We start from the raw sequence: 27,885 nt of genomic DNA on the forward strand, positions 1-27,885 counted from the left end.
GTTTTCAGTAGGATGCTCCTCACCCCTTTTTCTTCGAAACTGAATGGCAGATTGAAAGAACTACGGTTACATTACGCGGACATAGAGAGCGAACGAAGTACGGGCCATTTCCCTAAACTTAACTTAACTTCGACTCGACATGGAGTAAATAGCGAGAAGTTTGAGAATCTCCTCCTCCTCGAGAGAACGAGGGATTCGCGCGTACCGTGCCGTAACAACGATCCTCGACGCACTGTCGTCGTCCTTCGTGCAAGCAACGAAACGAATACTTCGCCGTTCAAGAGAAACACGACGAAATACGACACCTATTCCTCAGCGAGTTATCTTTCGATTCGCTCGGAGTTTTGTATAGATTATCCAGCAGACTCCACGTACAATTACACAGAGAGTTACGGCCACGGAAAGGTCTATCGAGAAAATCGAAGGACACTCGCGCCGAATCCATGGACCGAGGTACTCTTCTTTGGTTGCTCCCCCCTTCTCGTTTCATTCCCGCAATCTCTCCGGAAAAATGAAATCGCAAAACGCGTCGGCGACGTGAGGTAGAACGGAAGGTGAGCGCTAATTGGGGGAGGAAGGGCGGGTCCTGAGGGGCGGAGGTGTGCTCGCGGGTGGAGGGTAAGGTGTGTACCTGAGGGAAGGTGCGGTTGCGGTGGGAGGCGAGGACCTTCGGGAGATCATCGCGACGGGTGGCGGCTGCCAGGGCCAGGGCAGAGCCGCGGGATAGGGAAAGGGGGCGGTGGCCGCCACGGCTGGATAAGGAGACGAAGAGCCGGTGGTGGGCCTCGTCCCAGGATGCGTCTGTCCGACGGATCCGTACAGCATCCACGGGGGTAACGCGTGCGCTGGGTTTTCGTGCTGCGACTGCTGCTGCTGCTGCTGCTGCTGCTGTTGCTGCTGCTGCTGCTGCTGCGACTGTTGGTGGTGGTGATGGTGGTGGTGGTGGTGCTGCTGCTGCTGCTGCTGCTGAGCACCGAGCGCCGCGGCTGCGGCTGCTGCAGCTGCGGCCGCGGCTGCCGCCGCTGGTGAGGACATCGCGAGGTGCTCGTACAGCCGAACCGGGGCGACCCCACACCTCACCAGTTGCTGTTCCATCAGCTCCATTGGATCTCTGAAACAACCCAAGCAAACGCGATCTCAATGCATTCAACTTTCTGAGTTTGCAACAAATGCCTGCTCTCGAAACAATGATAGATACTTTTCGTACAAGCGTGTCTCGCTCTGGCAATCGAGAATCGAAAACGAAGATGAAGTCGATCGATGGAGAATAGGCTCGTCGAGATAATTAATCGATCGACGTTATCGGCATTAAATGGCATTTAAAGGAGAATGAATCGATAAGATTTCACTCGGATAAAAAGAGAAGAGAAGAAGAAGGGAGCGAGCGTTAGAGAAAAAGAGGAAGAAATGGCAAGGGGACGAACAAAGATGCAAGCTCAACCGTGGTTAATTAAGACGACGTTTTCTCATCGACGTGTTAGCGAAGAAGTCGATCCTAAGAGGGAATAACGTGATGGATGATTTGGTGCATTAGACGCGAGCTTAATTAGGGTTAATTACGTGCGATTGTATGGCCGAGAACGATCGCTGGCCGGTATTGGCATGAACGTTAACGAGCGAATTATTGGTCGATCGTGGATGAAAACGCGTGGCGCGTCTGTTCGTAACGTTCGCGTGATATTCTCGCGATAATTAATGGTCGGTATCATTGTGAGGCGAGGCGAGGCGAGGCGAGGCGAGGCGAGGCGAGGCGACGCGACGCGGCGCGACGCACGGCATTGCATCGTCATTTCCGACTTTCGTGATTACGCGCGGGAGTGGTACGCAAACATCGTGCAACTATCGCCAGCACTGCATAGGTACCTGTCTTAATCGTTAAGACTTTGTTCGCTGTAGCCGCAAACCTACCTACTAAAGCCAACGATTGTTCTTAGAACGTTGCAAGCACCGCCCTTTCTATGCCACGGCGAGCAAAGTTTTCGAAATAGAAGCTCTTCTGTTGCGTTGCGACGAGAACCGATCCCACCCGCGGCGACGATTCTCGAGAAAGAGATCTCCACGATTGAAACGCAGTTCGGTAGTCTCGGGGATGTGAAGTGGTCGAAAGAAAACCTGATACGAGAGGGTCCCTCGGATAATTTCACCATAGCCAGCTCGACCATGATACCTCCTATTGATCATCCGGTTCCTCGAAAGCCCGAGAAACCTCCGGACACGTCTGGAGATTCTCTTTCACGGTTGCTATTCGACACTCGCACTGGAACAATCGTTTCCTTCCGCTTAAGCTTCTCTTCTCTGATTAAGACGCAAATCCCAATGAAGTTGCTCGTTTCTCGAGTTCCCCGAAAACAGCCGTAAGAACCGTAGCCATACGAATCGAAGCGAAAGAGTTAAATAGAGTTAAAGAGAGCGATTCGAAGAACACAATGAGGGGAATAAGCTGCGCGAAACGGGGAGAAGAAACGACGAAAAAAGGAAAATGAAATAAAAAGAGGGGCGAAACAGAAGAAGGCAAAAGTAAAAGAGGAACAATGGGTTTGGTGTGCAGTTCGTGCGTCTCGATTACCTACCCAGTCAGCTATATACTTCTTAGGGTTTAGCACGTAACGCGACACCAGGGAACGTAAGTACGTACATATCAAAGAAACTAGGGGAAGCTTTCGCTTCTGGCGACCTAGCGAACGGAAGAGTAATTAATGAAAAGTATCGAGGAGAAAAGTTCGGAAAGCAAAGACGAACAAGAGATGCTTTCATACATCGTTTACCGAAAATGATCAAGAATGCTCCTTCTCTACTCGAAGAATGTGGATCTACATATTCTGGAGTATCCTTGATAAAATAGGAGCAGAGAAAAAGCAGAGAGCGGAAGGAAGGCAGGAAGAGGAGTTCGAGAGCGAAAGGACCGATCGAAAAAACGAGCCCAGGCTGAAAAGGCCAAGGGATTAGGGGGAAGGAAGGCCTGGGGCTAATCGGCCGCCGTCGCTCGAACGTGTTGGACCACACACCGCCGCGCGCCGCGCGCCGCGCCACGCCATGCCATGCCATGCCGCGTCGTGCCGCGCCACGCCGCGCCACGCCACGCCACGTTGCACCATCTTCTTCGAAACTATTCTTCTTTTCGTGCTTCTGAAATAACGCTGTGAAAGACCCGAAGTGTATTAATCGACACGTATCAGCGTGATTAGGTAGGTCCAATTGGAAAACTATAAGTGTAGCGAAAAGGAGCAAGCGTTGAAAGAAGAATATGACGACACACTGATGCGTGTTCACAGTAGAGACGAGTTAACAGATTCGTTCGCTGAAAACCGCTTAATCGTGAGGCGGGAACGTAATCTGGATAATCGAATTAGATCGGCAGAGTAGAGATAAACGAAGAAACAAAAAATAAAGCAAGTCGACGCGTGCACGCGTGCGCGCGCTACGCGTTGCACCTGTAGGTATACGCAAAACGGAAATGACGCAGCGCTCCGTCTTTATGCACTGACCCTGGCAGCAATTCACGACACGCCATAGCCTCCCGGCCTTGAATTATATCCTTAATGTTTTCATAAAGCTTCCTTATGTACAGACAATAAAAGTCCTAATTACAGCAGCTCGAGGAGACGAGAGAGATGGCCCGAGGCAACCTGTCGTCTATTACTATTTGCGCTATGTTGGCTCGTCTGGTAATCGTTGCACCGCCAATAAATATTTCTCGTCGATCTGACGAGTCGGGTCTGCGCGGTTTCTCCATAATGGTACGGCGATTACGCTCGAAACGTTCTAATTAGAGGCAACCGCCGTTACTCGTTCAACCGTTCCCGGTGTCCGCAGTTAAACGATCGCCACGCCGAACGTTTCGATCTGTTTCCAACGACTCCACGCTTTCTTTGCTTCGATGCGTCTTTACGAAAGGCTACGGAGAGGACTCCCTCCCTATCGGGGTGGCCGATATCGGCTGAACTTGCGACAGTTTGCGTCGTCTCGCGAACCAAGGGAACAACTAAACCGTTGCTAAACATGGACTTTCACAGGTGAATTCCGCTCTCTTTCGAGTCTGCTCCCTTGCCAGCATCGATTTTTCACGCGTTTGCACTTTCATCGAGTTGCATAAATTCAGATTGCGACAGTTCTACTACAGTTTTCGAGGAAAACGATGGTCGATTAACTTTTCCAGATGGGAAGAGAAGGGAGGGAAGGAGGGAAGGAGGGAAGGAGAAGGAAGGAGGGAAGGAGAAGGAAGGATGGCTTTTAGAATCGCAGACACAGCGGAGTCCGCGATATTAGCACGAGGTTCCATCGAACGGGGAGCCTGTTATTCTCCGCCTACCCTGAGGCTGACACAGGGCATTAGGTAAGTGGTAGATAATAATAGGTTACACCCCACTGATGGCCCAAGGTAGTTCATCGAACGGTGCGCGGCTTCGTTCGACTCGCATCGGTTTCTCTCGCACGCATCCCGTAAACGAAAACAATCGAGTAGCTGCTGTTAGAAGGATCGGTCGCATTTTGTCGACAGATATTGGTAACGCCTCACAATTTCGACCTTACCTTTTAACGATCTCAACAATCGCATCCGTCCATTCCTTTCTCGGCGAACGTTCTTCAAACGCTTCAAAATTCTTGCGATTTCTTTCGCTTGTATTTAAGCGATAACAGGCGCTTGCAGGTTGGGAAAGTTACGAAGGAGAATAAAATGTCTAGATTTGATTAGAATACGGAAGCGAAGTAGCGACGAGGAGTACAAGGAAGGATCGAACGGCGATCGTAGCGAATACGGGTAAGAAGTTTGGAAGTGAGACGGGAAATAAGAAGCGTATTTCAGTGCGAAGAAGAAACGAGATAAAGAGAGAAAGAAGTGAAAAGGGATGGGAGAAAGAGGCAGAGAAAGAGGCAGAGAAAGAGGCAGAGAAAGAGCGAGTGTAACAGTGAAGAAATTAATAGCCATAAAATATGAATAGAAATTAGCAGGTTCGGGGTGGCGTGACGCGTTTGCTCGCTCATTTCCTTTCGGCGCGTTGAAAAACAACAAAACAACGCAAAATACGGTCGAGCCTGTAATTTACCCGGCTGCCGCCGAGCGGGCCGACGCGGCTCGATCGAGCCGCCTCGACGGCAGTGTGTGCGTCGGGAGGCATCGGGAGGCCAGGCACGGCGCACACAAGCGCTTCTATTACGTACAGGTCGCGTACGGCGAGTAGCTCGTGAACGTGAGCGATCTCTCGCTCTCGGACCGAGCATGGACGCGAGAGAGCCGAGTGTTAGAGGGTGCTCGCAACCCGGGACCATCATCGTCGTCGCACGGTAGGTATGGAAGGTAATGATCCGGTAATGACCCTGACGCGTTCGAGATAGCTAGCCGATATATGTATGTATACGCGCGAGGTACTGCGGCTAGTCGCGCCAACGTTTCTTACTTTCTTCACCATCCTCCGTCCCCTCCTCCCCCCAACCCTTCCCACCTTTGCGCTCCTCGATGCCGCTTCGCATCCAAAGCCCGTCAATGTACGCCGAGACTTTTGTTTTTGCCTTCTAAACGGCAGTTATTAGCCTCGTACCGTTCTTTGCCCACACCGTCCCCCGCTCGCTCCTCCGCTCGCTCCCCCCCTCGCTCCCCCTTCGTCTTTCATCTTCGCGCGCGACTCCGTCTTTCCTTCGTCCATTCGGCGCGGCGATTTGGTAATGCGATCGGCTAATGGGCCAAAGCGAAGGAGGACTTTGGGTATCGGTTAGAGCTGGTCGAGTAGTTGTCGGGTTTTGATGTTGCTAGTTCTGCTGGTAGACGCGGGGCGAAACGAAGGGTCGCTCGAGCATCTTCGAGAGGAGAAAGAGGGAGAGAGAAAAGAGGAGGTCGAGGAGTTTGCAAGGGGAGAAGAAGAAAGAGGACCAGAGCGGCAGCGGTAATGACAGGCCGTCCGCTCTCGAAGCTAATATAGATGAATGCCCTGCCTTCCTTGCCCTCCGGACCGGCGTACCAGAAGAACCTGGAATCGCTCTCTTTCCCCTCTTGCTCTTCTTCTACCACCTCCCTTCTATCTTTCCATCCCATCCCTCCTCGTCGTGACTTTCGGCGATCGACAACCGTCAGAACGTTTCGTCGAGTTTGCGGCTTCCACGAAGTATCGCGAATAGGAAGAGGAACGACAGAATGGACTTATCGTACCCACTGGACTTCGGAAATAGTTCTAGTCTCTAGATTGAACTGCTCCGCTGTATGCGCGTGGTAGGTACGTACCTCCGAGCCTCCTCGAGGACGTTCGTACACGTTCGACGGCGTCGAGGCAATTTCGAGTTTCTCGCGGCAGCTGGCCGTAAATTTGGTTCTGCGCGGCGCGGCGCGGCGCGGCGTGGCGCGACGGCGGAGCGAGGCAAAACAGGCCTCGGCCGTTTTTATAAAAGGTTCTTAAATTTTCGCAGTTACCGTAATATCTTTATAACAACGATTCCAAGGTTTTTTGCGGTCGCGTATCCGAAAGCGGACCCGATGATGATCGTCACGAAGAAAGGAGGAGAAAGGGAGGAGAAAGGGAGGAGAAAGGGAGGAGAAAGGAAGGAGAAAGGAAGGAGAAAGGAAGGAGAAAGGAAGGAGAAAGGAAGGAAGGAGGAAAGAGGGTGAGAGGAATATAGGGCGAGGGTGAGGATAAGGGAGCGATGGTGAGAGAGGGGAAAAGGGCCGGAGGGGCATCTATCTATCAGCGACGGCGTGAAGTGGGCGGGAGCATGCGCCGTATTGCCCCGTACGGCCGCTCTCTCATTAACTTCGGACGCCGACAGAGCCGCATCCGTGCAGCCGAACACGACTGCCGTAACCGCTGCACGGTACCGCGCGGCGCGCATTCCCTTTCGTTCCATCGGATTGACCAACGCGGACAGTTTCCAACTTACCATTCCCTTCGTCGCAACGAGGCTGAGGGTGACTACATTTCGAAAACCCTCAAATTCCACCCTCCTCTAGACGCTCTCGAGAAGTTACCCTTCTAGAGAGCTCTGATGACTAGTTGTTCGAGAAACTAAAGTTTCAATGGCAGCGAGCAGCCTCGGCAAATGGAATGACGTAGCAAGATTTTTCGTGATCTCGGTTAGGCAGGTGCTGATTTGAGGAGGGTCGCGGTAGACCGGGCAGTGATTTCGAAACGATCGGCCTTCCCCAAACTGCCATGTCATTAAAGTGGTCGATCGTCAACCATAACGTCGCGTCCATCTCTTAAGAGTTCAATTTATCTTCGACAAACAACCACGGCAACCTTTTTCCTTCTGTTTCTCCTTGTCAACTGCTATCAGACGAGGAGCTTCTATAGAAATCTATTGCCTGTCTGTCTGGTTCCTTCGATGTAACGTTACGCGAAGAATTTTCAACAGCTACGGCCGCCTTTCGATTTTCAGAAACGAGTTCGAGATCGCGGCGAACGCATTAGTTAAGGGCAGGAGGAACGTTCCTTCTCGGAGGAACGTTCCTTTCTGACACGCCTCCGATTCGCGCGCGATTACCACTAGACCACCGTCCCTCACCTGGTCAAACGCACTTTCATTTTTTCCCCAAAATTTCGGTCGTTCGCGTCCGCGATCTCTGTCAACGCGGTCAACCACCTTTCTTGCTCTCGGAAATCTCTTTTTTTGCACGACGAAAGAGATGTTTAGGTCGGTAACTCACGAAATCTAGGGCACGATCACGACAACACACGACTATCTGAACATCGATAATGACTTTCTTAATTAAACAGCATGGCTTCTTCGGCAGCACTAAAATCTTTTAATTATTACTCCATTACGAGCGAACAAATTATTTAATCGCATCGTTTGCACGATCCCTGAGAAGCAGGTGTTTCCGCAGACGACGCGACGTGCAACGTATGATCGTTCGATGCGACCGAGCAAAACCAGAGAAGGAAAGAAAATATAGAAATATAATAGTTGCGAAAGTGAGTCAAGTCTGGCATATCGTAAGGTGAAAGTACGAATCCCAGCTCTTGTGTAACCCACAAAGGACAACGTACTTCAATGTACACTCGTTATCGATTTTTCGACTCACACACGTTGCATTTGCATAAAGCCTTGAGATGGGCTGAAATCCCGATTCGGTGGGCGTATTTGCAGCCAATTATTAGAAAGCACTTTTTGCCCTGTAACCGTTGATTTCGTACAGTCGATCGCATCGGGCAACGCAACGGGACAAAGGGTGGAGTTGCAATTAATCGAAAGCAACGATTTGTCGAAGAGTAGGGGGACTGATAAGATGAGAAAATGTCCATCTGCCAAGATTAACGAAAACTCTGAAGAAGTTACTGGAGCGTTTTTACTTTGTCGCAGTTAACGATAATCCTTTAACGTGGCACGTGCTCGCGCGCGCTCGCGCGCGCGCGCGCGCGTCTGCATACGCGCGGGTGAAAAAATTCTTTTCTGTCACGCACGTATCCGCCCCAGTCATAAACGCAGAGAAGCGTACGCGAACGAGCGAGCAGGTGCATCGTCATTCACGTAGATAGATGATCGCGGATAACTCCGGAATCGCTTGGCTGTGCGCACGTTTTATTCGGGATCAAATGTGCCTCTCCTTCGACATTTAGCGTTGTATAAATTTCCACTTTTAACGAGATCTAAGAGATCGCGCGATAATTTGGCCGGCGCTATGATTAAGGTGCCGACGTTATAATGGCGCGTAATGATCGCTTCAGCCGACCACCGCTCGCCGCTCGAAAGCTTCTTTAGTCGCGGCTCGGAATATGCACGAAACAAATCGATCTACCACGGCGAATTGCCAACGCGAAAGCACGTCGCGACGCGCGCCTGAAATGCATGCGTGCCTGCGTGCGTGCGTGCGAAGTGTGCAAGTGTGTGAACATTTCTACCTACCGATCGAAATCCGTCAGCCTGGACGAGTCTCGGAAACCTTTGGCGAATGGGTTACTGTCGATCTTCAACTTGGTTATCTGGAATACGATCGACGTACGGTTAGTAATTGCGTCGCATTTGTAACTGCATTTGCAATGGCAGAAACTGGACTAATCTCGCGATAAGGACATAACTTCTTATATGTTCTCGATACGCGACGCGTTATCGAGCTCCCTATCGCGAAATTAGTCGAGTCTTGAACCGAATCACGAGCGTGTTTTCACTCACCAATTGATTTTGATAGGCCGTTACCGCAGTGAAAATGGCTTCGGGAAATATGAAGGTTTTGTGCTCCTCCTTCTGGAGATCGGTTATGTGAAGGTTGTCGTCCGTTTGTCGACAGCGGACCAAGTGTATCCTCGGCTGATATCTGTGCATCGAGTTCAGGACGATCTGAAAATAGAAAACGGAAATGCTTGAAACGCGATCGCGGTCGATGATTTATAAAGACTTAATTAAGGTCTGAAAAGTAAGTACGAGCGTAGCGTCTGCGTCCTATAAATCTTGTTCGCGTTTCGAACGTTAACAGGCGACGACGGGCAATAAGTTTCACCAATGACGCCAATGACGCCAATGCGGCTGCGAGAGCGCGAGCATCAGCCACTTATCATTATTTATCTAATAATCGACAAGGGAACGAAAATAATTCGACGATTTACGCGATGCGTTCAGGAAACACCGGTTTCATTTTGTAATCGTTTCGTCAATTTTGCAACAGGTATCTATTTCGAAGCAATTCGAACAAATGAATCAACTCAGACGATGATCGTCGATGCCAGTCGCGTTCGTACAGGTACGTCGATACAGGCGCAACGCGACCGAATTTCCAAGGATCGAGAGTAGTCGCATCATCGATCAAATACCTCGCACACAATTTCAAGCGTTTTAACGATGATTCTATTATGTCCACGTAGCGAGCTTTAACGTCGAGCCAGGTAAGCCTGGTTGGATAGTATAGTCGATGGAACGAGAAGAGAAGTCGAATATCGATTTCCTGTCTGAAACAATGTGCTACGATGAAACAAGTTTCTCATGTGAGTATCGGTTCGCGCGCGCGTGTAAATACACACTCGATACTTGGATGTTACGCGAACCTTGCCATTTCCCGATACTGTTGCAACTTTTGTGCGAACAGTTTCTCGAGCGCGTATACGCTTCAACTTCTTTTTCCTGACATCCACGTGGACACGTGTACCTACGTGTCATCTTTCCTTACATCTCGCTTAATCGATAGTTTCGCGGTCGTCAACCAACACCCCAGCAGCTGTTCTACCCGCGCACTCTTTAGTGCGCTACTTCTTATCGAACACACTTTCGCTTCTACAATCATAACAGCAGACTGAGGAAAATGATAGAACGGCGGTGATCAGGACCGGCGTGTTTGCGCCGAGGATCGAAAATTCGCGTCGAAAGAAACGCGAAGGTGTCGGCTGTACGACCGGATCCATCGTGGCTTCGGAACTCGAGAAGCTGGGCACATCTACGATCACGCTCACACTCGCACCCGATGCCCACCTGATAAACCTGTCGTGAACGTATCCAATCGGATAACTTATTTCGTAGCTGTAGAGTTTCGCAGCATCAAACGAGGAAATATGCCAGGTTCTTTTCCTCGTCGACAAACCTCTTATCCGGACATGCTGGAATACTTTTAAACGTTTATACTGGATAATATGACATTTTCGGAAATACTTATTTCTGCATTTTATCGGTTAAATATGCTGGCAAAGCGGTGGCTAGTGTTCGAGAACTCTAGATTGCTCCAACATTACCATGATGAAGTTACCGGTAAAACAGACATTATATTTTTATCGGTCACGGTTCTATCGAAAGTTGAGCGTTATCGGTCTTTTAGCGGCATTATTAAGGTCGGGGATCGGTTGCGAAAGGTACGGTGCATCGTACGTACATCCTTGGTAAAGCGTTATTAAATGCGATTTTTATTAGCGACAAGATTATCGCTGAAAATATATCTCCGATATCTGCGGCCGGGATCGCGCGTTAACACGCAGCAAGACACTCTCGGACACGAATATACTACCGTGCCGTTGCAAAAAAGGAAAACTGCGCGTACGACCTGTCCGAATATCACGAAGCGAGGCGAGGCGAGGCGAGGCAAGGCAAGGAAAGGCAAGGAAAGGCAAGGCAAGGCAAGGCGAAGCGAACCGTAGCGCGGCGAGGCGAGGCGGGGCGGGGCGAGACGAGACGAGGCGAGGCGAGGCGAGACGAGGCGAGACGAGACGAGACGAGACGAGACGAGACGAGACGAGACGAGGTGAGACGAGACAAAACGAGACGAGACGAGACGAAACGCGTCGTTATCGCGTCGTTCGATAATTAACTAAACGTCTCAATTTTTCTCGAGCACAGAGTGAACCTAAACGAACCGTACGCAACTGTTCGTTTTGGTATTGATTATATTGGTTTGAAACAACGCATCCTGCTAATCAAAAATCGTTTATACGTTTTTCAGATTCCCGCTCTTACTTATATTCTTGTGATTACGATGTTCTCGTAAATCGAAATTATCGCGGTAAATAGCAGTTGAACCGTGTATGCAGTGAAGAAATCGAGTCGTGTATCCACTCTCTCATCGTCGAACGCACGCAATTTGCATTCAGCGATTTATCAAACAACGCGCCGTCTATGTAATACACGTTGATAGCAGTATTACACGCGCGATTTATAGTCGTTTTTCTCGTTCCATCGACTCGTTCGGGCACGATCGGCACGATCGTCGGCAACGACCGATAGTCCTCGATCGAAGCAACTATCCACGGCCGCGGCCGCGCCGCAGCCACGCCGCAGCCGCGCAGCGGTCCCGATGAGAACGTCCTCGTCCTCGGAACGTTTTGTTACTTAATCCGCCAACAGTGAACAGCAACTGTTCGCTCGCTGCCTCGTTTCTCGCTCGTAATTTATTTTTATATCGCAAGATTATGCCGTGAAATTAATATCCAATGCTGATCGCTAGCAGTCTTTCCTTCCTTCGCAGCATACTCGTTTACGACAATATTTACTGTTACTGTTATCGATATTCTTCTATTCGAAATTGTGATCAATCGAGACGGCTTTCTTCAATTATTACCTTGATCGTTTGAACCACCGTTAATGTTACGATTGAAACTTTGAAACGCTTTTTCTCTTTCGAAGATTCATGTGTGCTTCGTCGAGCGTCAAAACTTGTTACATATGCAACGCAGGCACGTACACGTGCATGCACACACCAGTTGGTCGGGAGGGGGATATATCGTCGCGGTTCTTAATTTTCTTCTGTCGAGACTGGCATTAGCATGAATTATACTCGTATCCGCGTAGATATCAACAACGTGGTCACGTAATTACGCACACATTACAAAAATTATAAGCGTATTAATTAACCGGTCAAAGGCATAATTGGACTTGCTCGGCGCCACTTCATCGATTCCAACGCCTGTTAATTCGTGGCTTCCCGCAAAGTCTACAGCCTCCTTCAAAATCAACCGCATTCCTCGGTTCGTGGTAATTCAAGGTCAACGCGAAATTTTCACCTCGAATATCCCGTGTCGACCGCCTACTGTGCAGCACTACAAGCCTTTGCTTTTTCAATTCTAAACCTTTCTACAGGCTCCACGAAAATATTACCAAATTTAGTGTCCATGTGGTGCGTGAGTTTCGTTGCGTAAAGGGCCAGGCGGTAGCGTAGAAATAAAGCAAATGCCAGCTCCAGCATACAGTGTATCCGAGATACGTGGCTACGAGATTGTTTCTTCGAATGGGAAAGAAACAAGAGAAACGAAAAGAAAAGGTTTCTAATTTAATTCGAATCCGGATAACGAGTACGCAGGCTCGTGAACCGGGCTGTAGGTTTCCAAACGAGCAACTTTATGCCCGTACGCGATTATAGGTGTCTGGGATCCCGGGGTGCCCCTATCCGTTTTCTCTGCACCGTTGGATGGTGGGACACCCCACAGCAACCTGTCAGAACTCCAATTTGCTCTACTCTGTTCGACTCGTTCGTGTGGATGCCACTGAACGCGCTCACCTCGTACCTGTCTTCGCGATTCTTTATACTATCTCTTCTCTATATATCCAGAAGAGAATACAGACGTATTTGGCATGGCGATGAGTTTCATAAGGTGACATCGTTAAAAACGTGACTGTTACACGGTTTTAGAGTTCTCCTCGTCAAGTATAGATACCTTTGCTTACCTGTTATGCATTCCAAACATATCCCATGTACGCAAGTGACACGTACTGCCTCGCGACTCTTCCGAGCTTACGGGAATATTCGCGTGATATAATGCACGTGAGAGTACGAATGCGTGGCAGCAACGCGCAGATAAAATAACGCGGCTGCATAACTTTTCGTTTAATTTATCAACCCTTCCTGTCGCCCGGTCCTCGACTCGTTCAAGTATTCCTACAGGAAGCCGAGACACGAAACCTAATACCTGGCGTCAGGCTAAAGGACATTCTACGCGAGATCGTGAGAATAACCGTTTCCCAGCATGCTTCGCCTCGAACTCGAAGGATCAATTCATTCCGAAACTTATATATTCCTAACTTATTTTGCATCATTTTTATCAAACCGATTCGATCGCTCGACACCGTTTGCGCATGCCGTCAACTTTCAAAGTGACCGGCATCGATAAAAGACTACAAGTGATTTATGGAGACGTTCGCAAACTTTTCCTCGTCTTGAGCCTTACCTATCTTAGCTTTCCGCCAATCGTCACATCTCAACCATCGCTTTGACGGTGAAATTTTTCAAAATCAAACATTTCATCGTTGAACGGTACGACTCAAACTTTCTTCGAATGGTTTATCGTGCGCTTGGTTTCAGCGTCGATATTACCGTGGCTTGCGTTTCGTCGACTCGATCCACATTCGTCGCGATTTCCGTCGCGATTTCCGTCGCGATTTCCGTCGCGATTTCCGCCGCGATTTCCGTCGCTTAGTCAATTACACCGTAAATCCCCATTGAATGTTAGCTACCTCTTCGACTGGATAGGCTGTAAATCATCTGTAATCTCACTGTTATGGCTGCACAAAGTCTCTGGCCATTTCCGATCTCATAAGCGCGCCACATTTTCAAATTATCATTACCTCTTAATCTCAATTTTTTCTCTTGGTATGACCGTATACATATCCACCGATTAACGCGTCTCTTCTTCTCTGCGATGAATTCGGGCACACTGTTTACGATATGTTGATCACAAATACTCGGTAGATAATAAGAAAGGTGAACTTTAAGAAGCATAGATTCCTCGTTTTCCATGAAGAAAATAGAAAGTGAAAAGAGATGAGAAAAGCGAGATAGGTCGAATGGAATACGATTCTCCTATCTTCCTTGACTTTCGGTATAGCGTGGTATAGAGTGGATTGGAAATTGGAGAGGCGAGCATCAGGCGAGCATCAGGCGAGCATCGGACGAGCATTGAACGAGAGAGCCCCAAGAGGCGAGCTCGAGAAACGCGTCTCTTCTCTCGGCAGGTATTCCGTAGAAAAGGACTGGTCGTGGTCGCAGGTGGATGGTTTCTTTTGGACCACCGTGTAGTAGCCAGCACGCAGGCGGGGGTCTTATAATATCGCGTCATACGAAACGATGAAATAGTGGCCGTAGCGAAGGAATGTTCCCTACCACTTGAGTCGTCGAGTTGAGTTGACTGGCGTTGCGTGGCTCTCTCGACTCTCCCGGGGCTCTCTTGCCTCGCCACGACTGCTTTCAACCGGTGTGTGTCTGTTCATCTGTTCGTCGGTTCTGCTCAACGCTTGCCTGCCTAGCTTTTTCTCCCCTTCTCTTTCTTTCCGCCTTTCTTTCGTCTACTCTCCTTCTCCTCGCATTTCATTTCCTCTGTTTTTAGACGCATATTCACCTACGTACACACATCCTTTTCACGCCTCGGGTGTTCTTCGATCGCGTCCTCCGCTGCGCGTAACTCAAAATCTGCTTCCACAGTACGTTTACCGATCAATCTGACGACTACGTTCAGCGTGCTCCTTCCACGTGGGCAACAAGGCAAGATGTTTGAGCAACTTTTCAACTTACGGAGAGCTTAGAAACGTTTGTGCGCGTTATCGCGACGAACACGAAACGAAACGAAACGAAACGAAACGAAAGCAAGGCAACGTAAAGTGAAAAATCAGGGAGGGGAAGGGAGGGGAAGGGAGGGGAAGGGAGGGGAAGGGAAGGGAAGGGAAAAGAAAGGAAAGACGAGTAAGCGAGTGTACGCAGTCATAGGAACGAGGAACGAACCGCGAGGAGGGCGCACGAGAGACGGGACGGGACGGAAACTGGCTGTGGAGAGAGATTCAAAAGGTGCTCAACGGGTCGGGCGTGGGCTACTCGTGATCATCATGACAAAAGCTCCGGGCAAACATCCATTCAATTTATTAGCTTATAGGCACGCCGTCGTGCCTACTATACGCGCGCGATACACACACCACACGCCACCTACGACACCACCACTAACCGCCTATAATGCTCCTAACATTATGGCCAGTCCGCGAGTGGACGATATGTGCGACCCCTCTCGCTTCTTTCATTCTCCCTCGCTCCCATCCTCGCTCCCATCCTCGCTCCCTTCCTCTCCGCCTATCTATGCTCTTTTCCTGCGTTACTCTCTTTTCGCCATAGAATTACACTTTTTATGGCGTTCAGTTGCTGCGGCTGCGAGATATTTCAGCAGCCAAGAAAGAAACGAACTCGATTCTCTTCCAGTCCCGTTCGCTCGCCTTTCCCTCGAAAATAACACCAACCCACCGTACAATTGGTTAAATTCCAAGGATCCTGGCCGACCACCGACCGCTCGTCTCAGTCGTGTCTCTTCTTCATGCCGCGCAAGCTTTTGCTTAGCCGAGTTTTCAAAACCTTGCAGTCGCGCCTACGCTGCGACAGCGTTGCCGTTGAATTCGCGCAAGCAAAAATATCGAGGCAAAACAGCGACGATACGAAAGGAAGAAGAGTAGAAAAGTGTCGAAGGTTTAGCACGAGTGCGAAAAGATTGGTTTGTCATCGATCGGTCAACGCGAGGACGGAACACGTATTACGGTTCACGGGCTAGCTTCACTTCGACGCCCACGATTAACGAGCGGTGTTGATGATAACCACGCCTACGTGTTCTCGGTAACGCTGCGTATCCGTTTTACGAGGCCATTTTCGGTGCGCGCGAACGTCCAAAATCTCGTCAACGACGTCGTCTTCAGAGCCTCGAAGCAGAGCGAAACGGTGCGATTCCACCGGTGAAAAACGACACTGTAATCCGTGAGCATTGTCGACGTCGTTGGCACTGCTCGTTCGTTAAATCGTCCGCCTTATTTTCGAGCAACTTACGTGCCCGCCACGCCGCGCCAAGCCGCGCCAAGCCGCGCCGCACCGCTCGAGACGAAGGAACGCGTGGATGTGTGAATTTAACAATAAATAACAGGCATACGTCCTTTCTCTCGAGCATCTCTCGCGCCACTCGTTCGTTCACGACGGATCTCCTCGAATTTCCTCCTTTACGCGGCAATTTTTGCAAATTATTGCGCATCACCTTTTTACAACGACCTTAGGTATCCCCCCCATCCATTGACATTGGAATCTGCGAAAGTATCCAGAATTTACGTTAATTTCGGTTCGAGTGGTTCGTAGTTGCGAATGCACTCGACCCATTTGCCGTTTTGCGTTCATTCTTCGAACTGAATCGTGTAAGAAGGAAAGTCGAAGCTCGCAATGCGAACCGAATCGCGTCACCCGAGAGCTATGGCTTTGTGAGCGAGTTTTGTTTTGAATGTTAACGGTCGTAAAAACGCGAAGGCGCGCGCGGTCAGTTAAAACAGAAACCGAGATTGTTCCGAATGATCGATATTTGACCCGTATGCTCCGCTTCTGGAGTCGCACGAACGCGACATATCGCTTACCTGGCCGTGCTTGTCCATGTCGTTATTCGTCAGCTTGACCTTCTCGAACGAGACCACCTGCTTTCGTAACTGGTCCCCGGTAAACGGCGAGTCCGGGTGCACGTAGAGTCGCGCCGGGGCTGGCGGATCCGCTTTTCCGGCGACTAGCCAGCAGCTTCTATGATACGCGTATCGGTAGCGTTTATTATCCACCGGGACGATGTCCATCAGTACCGCGTACTTGCCCTCGGATTTTAACCCGCTGAACGACACCCGACAAGTCGGAAACATCCGTCTGAAAATTCAAAATACCAATTACACGCGGTGTTACTACGTACCGCTTCTTCGTATCATTTCACATGCTCATTTGAAATTCGATTTTTTCGTTCTGAAAGCGTAGCACGTCCGATCGCAATCAAAGGGTTGAAGTTGCGTGCGAGTGAAATCATTAGGGAACAGATGGAAAATTTCACGTTTAACCTATTTCAGGGAAAAAATTAATCTTACGTTACGTTATCATGTAAAGTAATGAAATTTGTGGACTGATCATCAAATTGTTGGCTAACAGAGACGCGTTTTGAGGAAAGAAAGAACAGAAGCAGAAGCGAGAATTTGTGGAATGATCGATTCATTGAATTTGTGGTGAGTTCTTGCGTTAGAATCCGATGTAGAGGCGCGTCTAACTAGTCAGTTTGATTGAAAGGAGCGCCCGCAGGCCTTTCAAGCTTCGTTACGAGCGAGTCACCCTTGAACCTCGTTATATGCAGTCAACTTTTCAACACCTCGAACGTTGGGGCGCACGCGCCAACAGATGCTCTTCGTTGACGTCGCTCGATGCGTCCGAACGCGCCGCGCCGCGCCGCCGCTTTTTCGGCTTCGAAAACCCTTTCTTCTCCCTATCTCTGTTATTCAGCCGGGCCGATTTTTCGAGAAAACTGACACCGCGAGCTTCGAAACTCTACGATGAAAACCTTAAACGAGAGTTGTCCGTTGAGTGTGGGAACAGAAGTGTATTTTCTAGAGAAAGGGATGTGGGAAGGGAGCTTGCCCCCACGTCGGACAAACATGGATCGATCCGCCGACTGTCCAGGACCATGCAATCCGCGAAACAGAATGTGCCGTACGAGCTGCCTCCAGAATATCATGTCGATTCTGGAAGAACTTCCACCGTGCATACGAATGAGACTATGCCAAGAGGATCTGCTTTCGGTGTTTGGAAAACTCCCGGCCGACATGAAAATTCTGACACCTCAGGGTATGTCGTCTACTCCAGCAGAAGATCTGCGTGGACAAGAGGCTGCTAGCGATGTCAGGGAAACTTGGACGCAAAAGTTTCAACAAGATAGAACGGAACTGCGATCTAAGGACGAGGGAACGGAGATTGGGGAATCTATGCAGGACAAATCGAGAATGGAGAAAGCAGAATGGCAAACCGTGGACCAGGTGCAAGAACCGAAAGAGAGAGAACATGATCGAACGTGCGAAGAGAAAACGACTCAGACCGAGGATGAACGTATCGACAGAGGGTTGATATCGGTTTCTGTGGACGTTGCAAGTGCAATGCTCGCTCATGTCAGAAGCGCTTCTATCGCGATTCGGCGTACCATCACGAGAGGGTCTCGCATGTTTCCACCGACGACATCGAGCTGCAAATGTCATTTTATCAACACAGTGATATACACGACTACTTTAATTCTTTTGACGATATTTGCGTGGCAAAGCTTCGAATATCAAATATTCCTATCCAGTCAAATTTGTGGTATCATTGCAATCTTGTGCTGGAAAGTCTCCGGGACTGTTCCATTGTAACGTTCGATTCTCTCAGCCTTTCGAAAGAAGGCGTGCCATTCCTTAGCCAGTGATGGAAGGTAAACGAAATCCGTGGCTCGCTAAAAAAGTAGAAAGGGAACAAGTAGACGAGATAATTATATAGGAGAGAACGCGACGAGGTGCTGTTCAGAGTTAACAACGCTCACGGTTGAAAACCACACGAAGCCAACAAATCGAGCGCGCTCATTGAAAGACGACCAATCGTGCCGAGAGCATCAAGACCGCAAACCCCGCAATCGTTTCAAAGTCACCGACCGCAAGGATCGATTCACGGATGAACGAGCTTTCAGCTTCTCCTGCAGCAGCCAAAGAAGAAACCCGTCTTATTTCGTTTGCTTCGATCACGGATCTCGTTAAACATTGTTCCGAACGCTACAATCATCCAGTCCAACTTCGAAAAGTTTCGACGTGTTCGGTGAATTGGTGGTTAAAACGACAAAGCGTTTGCGAGGGGATTGCTACTTTACCAACAACTTTCCTCCTCCTCTACGAGAGAAATCAGCGACGATTGTGTGCGTCCTCGGTTTTCGAAAAACTACTTCGCATTCTCCTGCCGATGAAGAATTTCTAGTAAACGACCAACCTCACGCGATATATCATCGACAGGATCGCCTCCCCCTCTATCCAGGATAAGTGGGAATACATTTAATCGACTATTAAATGTATCGAAAGTAAGTCAATTGGCTATTCCCCCGATCATTCGTTCACCCTCCAAAATTCTTTTCTAACCCCTCTGCGTATATCCCGCGTGTATAGTTACCCTTATCTCGATCAAAAATCACGACAGACGAGCTAATTCCTCGCTATACCTCTCCCTTTTTTCAGAGCGCATGAAAGTATTGCAAATAGAACGATGCTAAGTGGCTAAGTGGACACGTAAATGAAGAATTATGAAGAATACATGGTCAAATGGAACGTCCCTAGAATGAATCATAAAAATATATGAAGCGGTCGTGAAACATTGAGAAATTAGAAAATAGTTTCCCTGTTTGTCTCTCTCAGTTACGCCCAATGTATAGATAGAAATATATAGAAACATACACACGTACGAGTTTCCCTCGTTACACTGTATTTCCCTGTCAAATTAGGCGGAAACAAACAAGCCCTCCATGAGCCGTGGCTAACGAGCCCATAATCGCAGGAACACCTCGACCCCAAACAGCCTCGAACCACGTGCACCGTCTGTACAAATGCGCGCCTATTGGTACCTACATCTGTTTTCCTGGAACACGAGTATGGAGTTTCGGGTGATTCACCAAACCCGTCAGCTTTAAATTAGCCTACTCTTAAGTCGGTTGTTGCCGCAACGAATTATCTACTTAAACGAGAGTGAAACGATAATTACCTAGAAAAGGCACAGTGTCTTTCCCACTTATTTATTCAACAAGCTACAACCGCTGTAAAACATTTCAATTGATCGTATCCGAGTCGAAACGTTCAACGATTACAAAAGGGTCGCAAAGGATATCAACTGCGTAACGAGAGTCGACGTAAGGAGTCGAGCAAAATGGATTACAGAAGCGGTAGATATTATACAGCGATCAAAAGAGGGCTATTCGAGTTAGTTGAACGTAGCCGCGCTAACGACTTGGCATCAGCCCGCAGCGGAGCAGCAGCGGAGCAGCAGCAGCAGCAGCAGAGCAGCAGCAGCAGCAGCAGCAGGTGCTGTCGCCGTAATAATTATAATGCCGTGGCTCTTTCATCGCCGTCGGTAGATTTTCGACGACTTCGGGGTTTAGTCTGGATTGCTCGAGCTCGGTAAATTATTCGACCATTACGCGACGAAACCTTCGACCTTTCTGTCCCAGCCGTTCATATTACGGCGGCGCTTCCAACCATCAGAAATTTCATCCGTCGTGGATGAGAAGATTCCGCTTGCTCGTATCTGGTCGTATCTGGTCGTATCGTTCGCGATACTTGTACGACTTATTCGCTTGCGTTTTCGTTATGGCTGAGAAGACAGGATAACAGGGATAAATAGACGTTTACCGGTCCCTTCCCGGTGTCCGCTCTATCCCGGTTTCTCTGACGTGTTTTCATTCCACTGGTTGGCTGTTCTCCGCGTCGTGTTTCGCGATCCGTGCACGTTCACCCCGCCGCGCCGTGCCGTGCCGTTCGTGGAGGCACGTGTGAGTGTATAATGTAGGTTGCTGGCACCTTGATGAAGGGTTCGCGTGACGAGTACCCTCTATCCACTGCTATCCTGTCTCTCTCTCTCCGTTGACCTGCTCGTCCACACCTCCTATTTTGCGCGTTGCTTCGCAGTCCACACGACGACGTTTGCCTACTTAAGCTTTGAAAAATATACACGCTGCTTGTCGCGAGCAGGAACAATCGTTTCCAGTTTCGGTGCTTTCATCGTTACGTTCAGGAACGGAACGAAAGGAAGCGAAACGAAACGAAACGAAAGGAAACGAAACGAAACGAAAGGAAACGAAACGAAACGAAACGAAACGAAAGCGAGGAAATTGGCAGTCTAACACTGGAAGTCGAGACAGGAGGATCGGAGATGAAGAGCTCGTGTCGGTTAGATACGAGAAGCGAACAACAGGGATGCCGAGGAAAATGTTTTCGATTCGATATAGGATATACGATTTGGACGCGTTTGTACCAACATCGAGAGCGCTCTTTCTGCCTCTGGTCAGCAATGACGTCGCGTTCGAGTTCGCGCACGCACGAAATTGGCTTTGTTCGTGACATCGAAATCGAGGTCGTCGTGAGCAGGACGGGCACGCGAAGAAAAAGAGAGAGTGAAAAGTGGCGGGTGCCAACGTGGGAAAAAGAGACCCGTGGGCTAGTGCTCGAGGAAGAATCAGAGGAGTGTATGGTCGTGGCACCCCGTAGGGCCAGACAATTCCACCTGATTGGTCCGAATTCGTATTGTCACTCGAGAGACTGACGTTTTCGTTCAGCTGGGGATTTCGTGGCAAGTTTCTCGTGCTAACGACGCTATTCGTGCATCGCCGCGTTCTTGATATATCGATCGTACCTAGGAAGAGAACACGTCAGGTCACCGACACGCCCCGGAATCGTTTCAAAATTTTTTAAGCTCGCACGATTTTTAGCCACAGATTACACGACCAGGCTCGCTACGCTTCAGCCCTTTCAGACCATTCAGCCAACAAACTTTTCCCGCAACCCTTCGATACGTTGCTAACGTTTGCATTCAATGACCAGACGTCGGCACGAGCTGGTCAATTTCCGTCTCGAACTTCTGTCAGAGTAATTTATATTTATAATTACGTATACAGGTTTATCGCAACAACCCTTTTCGAATGTCTTTCGACGATTCCCATCTACTTACTTTCTACACCATGCACGCCACGCGTTCGCTCATCATTCGATCGCGCATCATTCGATCGCGCATCCTCAACTTCGAGACGATAACGCGTCTTCAGTTCGTACTTACGTTCGAAAAGTCCAGTCTCGCGTCACCGGAAGCTCGCAAGGTGCGTGACCGTTAATAGGTTCCTATTATCCGTGAAACACGCGAGAGAATCAAGAGTTTGGCAATTTGTTTAAAGGTTGCAAAGGAGCCGGTTTTACAAGGGACAATGTTAGACGGGTATCCATTGCGTACAAATATGTATCTCGTAACTCGGACTTGACGGTCACGCATCCTTAGACCGCGCGCGCAGCTGCGGTCTTCGCTTTATTAGCATACCTATAAAAATGAACGCGCGAGCGAACGGTCGCGGTAGCGCTCAGTCGGTCGCGCGCGCGCGCGCGCGCATTCGGTGTGTCCACAAAGGGGCATAAATTGCTGCGATAAATTACACCCGAAACTCCCTTAAATATCTCGTAAAATGTCAGTCAACAAAATCCATTAGTTCGAGTACGTCGTTCGAACTTTTGTTTGAGTTGTCGTAATTTGCCGTTTACTCATCGGCCCTACGGTCCGTCGCGTCGCGTTGCGTCGCGTCGCGTCGCGTCGGTTGGTTGCAAGGGTTACAGGGAAGGAACTCTGCCGTCCTTGTCGCGAGCGCGATAATTAATGACCGTGAATGTAATCGTAAAACCGTAATAGCACGTAACTGTGGCTTCAAAAAGTAATTCCATCTTTTCTGTTGCCGAGCAAACGTGCCCGTTTTTCGTCCACCGCGAAATTTATTCACACGTAGTAAATTAAAACGATTAACGAACTCGTAAGTCGTAAGTTGGACAAACGGAAAATGATTTACTCGGATTTCGAAGATTGGCAACAAGCTCCCACCCCCTCCTCCAATCCCATCGACTGTCTCGCTCCGTCCCTTTCTTAACTGGCTCTTCCGGTTTGCGATGCCTTTGCGATGCCTTTGCGATGCCTTTGCGATGCCTTTGCGATGCCTTTGCGATGCCTTTGCGATTCCCTCGAAATCGGTTAATTTCGAACCGAGACAAATGTCTCTTTGCTCGGCAGCTATCTCTGGTTCGGCCATCTTTCGTGGCACCTGCGCGCACGCCACGCGATTCTCCTCCTCTCCACCGATGCGTTTCAACTGTGAGTAGAGAAGGCGATACACTTACCTGCCCGTTTTAGTGATGATCATCTCAGTGCCAAGATCGTTGAACTTGTCCCACAACTCCTTAGTTTCGAGGTGGCACTCGACGTCGCGGAGCTCGTCGGAATTGCAACTGGTTCTCAGCCGATGTTTCCGTTCGTGCTCGTTGTAAGCGTCTTGACATTTCCTCGTCGACGAGCTCGTGCTCAAATCGTCCGGCCCACCACCGTGAACCGGACCGTCGTCGACGCTGCTGCACTCTTCGACGTCCACGTCGACTTCCTCGTCTTCCTCGTTGCCCGACTTTTCCGTTCCTTCGCTCTCGCCTTCGCAATTTTCCACCTCGTCGTCGGCCAACAGCGCTTCGTCCGTCACCACGGTCGCAGTCGCCACTATATTTACTGGCGATGTTCTCGACCCTGAAACGTTCCCAATTGTTCGTTACTTTGCTTTCGATTCGATTGCACCGTGTACCCAATGGGTATGGAACGGAATTATGCCATTCTGAGACAGCGTTTTTCATCGACGCGACTTCCATTAGGCGTGTCGATTTAAATGAGCAAGATCTACCGATACGATAGGGGCGAACCCAAGAACCGGGGGGCGAAGGTAGGTAATTAATCGAACTGAGCGCGCATCTGCCACGAAGGTGGCGCCTAATTAAACCGTCAGATTTCAAGAAAGCCAATCCACCACGCCAGTGTACACAATGTTAATTGCACCGGTCACGATACCGATCTGTTAATTTGTACTATTCCGCGCGAACAATGCGTCTTCCGGTGTCGTATCTCAAATTGGATCCGCAAACGATACCTGTGCGTTTATGCACGCATATAACATTATGTAGTGCAGCGCGCGCGTGTCCTACACCCCGGAGAAAAAAATTGCTTCTCTCGAGAAAGTATTTTCGCGAAGCATGTTTCTTCGTTCAAACGAAGCAACGTCCTGGCGACAGCGTCGACCACCGGTGTCCCGAGTTCCCTTTGACGTTGCCTTCTAATCGAGTCGTCGCACGAATGCAACTTCTAATTTGCAAGCACATTTTTTAACCAGACAATTCCAAGAAATATACATTCGGAACGTGTTCACGAACTACGAGCAACATTTTTTTATAGTCCCGATAAAGGAGGTAGTTATCAGTAGGAGTAAGGGATGCCTTCAAGGAACCGTCACTTTCACTTTCACGTTCGCAGCAACAATCGAATGCGTTAGTTTTCATAGATGTGACCGAAGTTAGATCTGCAGATGGATAAAAGCATCGTTCTCAGTTCGCGATTAAACCGAAGAAGAAGTCGCAGGAGGTTTCGAACGCAAAGTCAGCTGTCGATACACGGCTGTGGATTGAAATTAGAAAGGCTAGGTCGAGCCGGGAGCACGAGCAGAAGGAAGATATTTTGGCAAGGCAGCGAACAGCAAAGACGCGACACGGGTTCGTGAAAAAAAGAGCGAGTAAGCGACTTAGCGGCGCATCGCGTGCTTCCCGCGTTCGTTGCGTGCCCTCACGTGCATCTGCGTGCAGGTACACGCACTCGTGCACGCACTCGTGCACGCACTCGTGCACGCATGGCCTCCCCTTCAATACCAACTTCATCTTCGCGCCTATACTTTGCTCGCCGATACAAAGCCGGCGCATTTCCAAAGATTGCTGCCGCTCCGCGGCGCGATCAACGCGAGCGCGTTACTTCGTATTGAACCCTTCGTGAATGGTGGCCGTATGTCCGACAGACAGAAAATTTCACACAATTTCCTTGTTGAACCGTCGAGAGAGAACGGGACTTGATTCTGTAAAACGCATAGGTACATTACCTCTGAAACAGCTGGTCGACAGTGGCGACCATCGGGGAAAGCTTCGCGCGTTAAAATTAACACTTCAACCGTGTGCGTGTTTCGTGCGGCTCGACCTCGACGTTCTCTCACGAACATCACGCATAGTCGCGGTTTTCATCTCAAACACGTCTGCACTTCCTCCTCTTCGTTCCCTCCGCTTTGATTCGCCAAAAGTGCGAGAACGTTCGGGGCGATCGTTAAACGAAAGGCCATTGTTCGAACGATTTAACGAAATCGTGATTATAACGAATATGTCAACGACAATCTGCCGCGAGCAGCTCGAGCTGCCTCGTACGTATCAGGAACGTTCTACAAAGACGCATTGTCACGCGACGGATTACGTTCGCGACCTTACTGTTTCTCTTCGTCGCATCGTTACGCGTCGCACGATGGATTTTGTATGGTTGGCCAACTCATTGGCCGAGAAATAACACTTGAAATCCACATTGGTGGTCCGAACGATGTATCGATGGTACGTATAGGTGGTATAGTAGGTAGAAGAAGCGATGGCTTGTAACGCACAAGCCAGCAGAACTGTCGCGCTCTTGCTGTGGGAAAAAAGGGAAAATAAAGGAACGAAGAGAGAGAATGCACGAGTATTGAATTTTGCATCGTGTAGAGGAAAGTGAAACCGTTGTTCAACCTGCTCATATTTTATGCAACAATACGTTAGCGAGACGGGGTAACTTCTTACCGGAAGCTTTCAGGACAACGGAAGGAGTTAAGGTTCCAAGCGTAGCGTCCCACCAAGAGGTGGTCCCATGTTCCATGATCTTAAGGCAAGAAGAAATATGACCGAGCTACTGACGTCAGCTTCCTTTTGCCACGACCGACAGCCGACCACCCAGAATCCTGTCACCACCCAGCCGTTCGAAGGACGTTGCTCAAAAGGATCGACGAGAACGAGCCGAATAACGATCGCGTTACACCAGACGACTTAACGCGCGCTTCTTTCTCGATTGTTGGCTGGCGCGGCTAAACCGACCAATACCTACGGACAAGATAGCTCGAGCGTCGAATCGAACGACCTTCGACAGGGATCCGACTAGCATGCCACGCCACGCAGGGCTTCAACGTTTATCGCCGGACCAATTTCATTATTGTTATGAAGCCGTTAATAACCGTGCGCACACGCCACACTGCCGCGAGCTTCAATTGATTTCGCGTTACCGCCTCGCAACGCGCGCTTTCGTTCGCGCCCCGTTATTATTAATGCAAATCCCCCTTCTCTATTATCTGCCACCCCCTTCTCGCCTCTTCCATTAGCCGGTAGCATGGCGAGATACAAGGTAGTCGCGGGACAATGATTACAGGCGTCAGTGACGGGGGTCGCGACGGGGGCCGCGACGAGCGCGCGGCTGCAATAGGAAGATCCTATGAATCTAATTGTGTTTGGTATTTAATGTTTTCCACCTCTCGCCCACTTCCTCCCCTTCTGTTCATTCTACGCGGCGAAACTTGTTCTTGGGAACGATTAAGAATCTCTAGATTACAGCCGCGTAAGCTGTAATGGCGTCGTTAAGTGCGTTAATGTGATTACCGGTTGAAAGCGTCGAACGAACCGAGGGGCAAAAACAAGGACAATTTACGGTTCCCGTCTAGAAAAATTCCTACGTCCCTGAAAATTGCATTTTCGTCTTCGATCTTAGAGCTCGCAGAATGGCCAATCCTTTTCCACTTTATTCGAGGTGTCCGTGGCGATGGTTACACAGTTGCAATGTTCGCAGCAGTTCAAAGATAGCTCGATCGTTAATTTTGGTGCGAACAGATCAAATTTACGCGCGATCCGTTGGCAACAATTATGTAGTCGTTTTATTTTCTGCTCGGCAATGCTCCCGTTCTCGCCACTAATTATCATCCGAACACCGGTGCGAACGTGTTTTTCGATCCAACTCTCTTACTAATTCTATTTTCACCCGTCTAATTGATCGCGAATTTCTAATGAAACGGACGCGAGCTAGTCGTCGCTCGATCTAATGGATCTTGCGAGGGCTGAACTTCAGGCAACCACGAACGAAACTTTTATTACCATTTTATTACCAGGTTGACAAGGACGCTTGTCAACCGAGAACCTTTGTTTTAGAACTCATATCAGCCGTTTCTTCGGAATAGTTCAGGAAAAGACTTCTCCAATTCCTACTTTTTCTGCATTCTAACGATTCGAATCGCATACCGTCGGATAGAAAACGTTGCAAGATAAACTCGGGGATAGAGAAATTACAAAACCGCCAATGTAATGTACACTTTTGTGTACAGATATTGCACCGACGCGACGGAACGAACCGTTGCAATAGCTTCACGTTTATTCTCTATTTCTTTAGTTACCGTCTCATCTGCGACTGCTAACAACTTCATTTCTTTTAGGTATCTAGTTTATCGATTTTTATCAAAGTCTAGCGTAGAGGCTAAATTTTGAAATGAAAGTAGGTATACAGGTAGGGTGCGAAAAATAAAACTGCTCATTTGCAACGAATCGATCTTTCTACGTTTACGAGGAAAAAGATATCGATTTAAGAGAGGTTAGATCGGTGAAAGGGAAATTCGATTTGGAAGACGCGTCTCGTAAACCATGAATAGGTACGTATTCGTATCTATTAGGAATGCGCCTACGCGCCCGCGAGCGAATGCACGAAGAAGAAGAAGAAAAAAGAGATACTCACGGTGATCGAGAACAGAGTTGGCGACGAATCCTCTAGCAGTTGGACATTCCAAGTTGGTGTTAGCGGTAGCGGCAGTGTTGCCAATGCCCTGCAGGTGGTAATGCCCGAAGGACGGACCCCTGGGCGCCATGATGGCCGCGATGCTGAAGTCCGTCGCTTTTCCCCTTTCCCCTTTCGTAGGCATCCCTTCTCGCACGACACGACACTTTGATTCCTATTTTCCTCCTTTCTCTCTCGCTCCTCTTTCTATCTCTTCTTCAACTCCGTTATCACTTGATTTCTCGGTTCCGTGAGTATTCGTCGAGATATCACCATCAGTTGTCACTCGCGAGAAGAGATTCGGTTTCGTTGTCAGT

The 27,885-nt window shown here is 49.2% G+C and overlaps 1 protein-coding gene across 2 annotated transcripts; it reads right to left on the reverse strand.

Moving 5' to 3' along the window:
• Window positions 1–427: 427 nt before the first annotated feature.
• Window positions 428–27,713, reverse strand: LOC143178765 (uncharacterized). 2 transcript variants are annotated; one of them, XM_076377590.1, is made up of 7 exons: window positions 27,530–27,713; window positions 23,068–23,461; window positions 16,973–17,026; window positions 16,753–16,909; window positions 9,097–9,261; window positions 8,830–8,906; window positions 428–1,111 (listed from the first exon to the last, which is right to left on the reverse strand). In XM_076377590.1, exons 1-7 carry the CDS (start codon window positions 27,711–27,713, stop codon window positions 562–564), a joined length of 1,581 nt encoding a protein of 526 aa, XP_076233705.1. In that variant the 3' UTR covers window positions 428–561. The 2 variants fall into 2 exon arrangements, with proteins under 2 accessions (XP_076233705.1, XP_076233704.1); XM_076377589.1 differs by having other exon boundaries at window positions 16,753–17,026.
• Window positions 27,714–27,885: the final 172 nt, after the last annotated feature.

Source organism: Calliopsis andreniformis, chromosome 5 (genome assembly GCF_051401765.1).
Source record: "Calliopsis andreniformis isolate RMS-2024a chromosome 5, iyCalAndr_principal, whole genome shotgun sequence".
In the NCBI taxonomy this organism is placed as follows: domain Eukaryota; kingdom Metazoa; phylum Arthropoda; class Insecta; order Hymenoptera; family Andrenidae; genus Calliopsis; species Calliopsis andreniformis.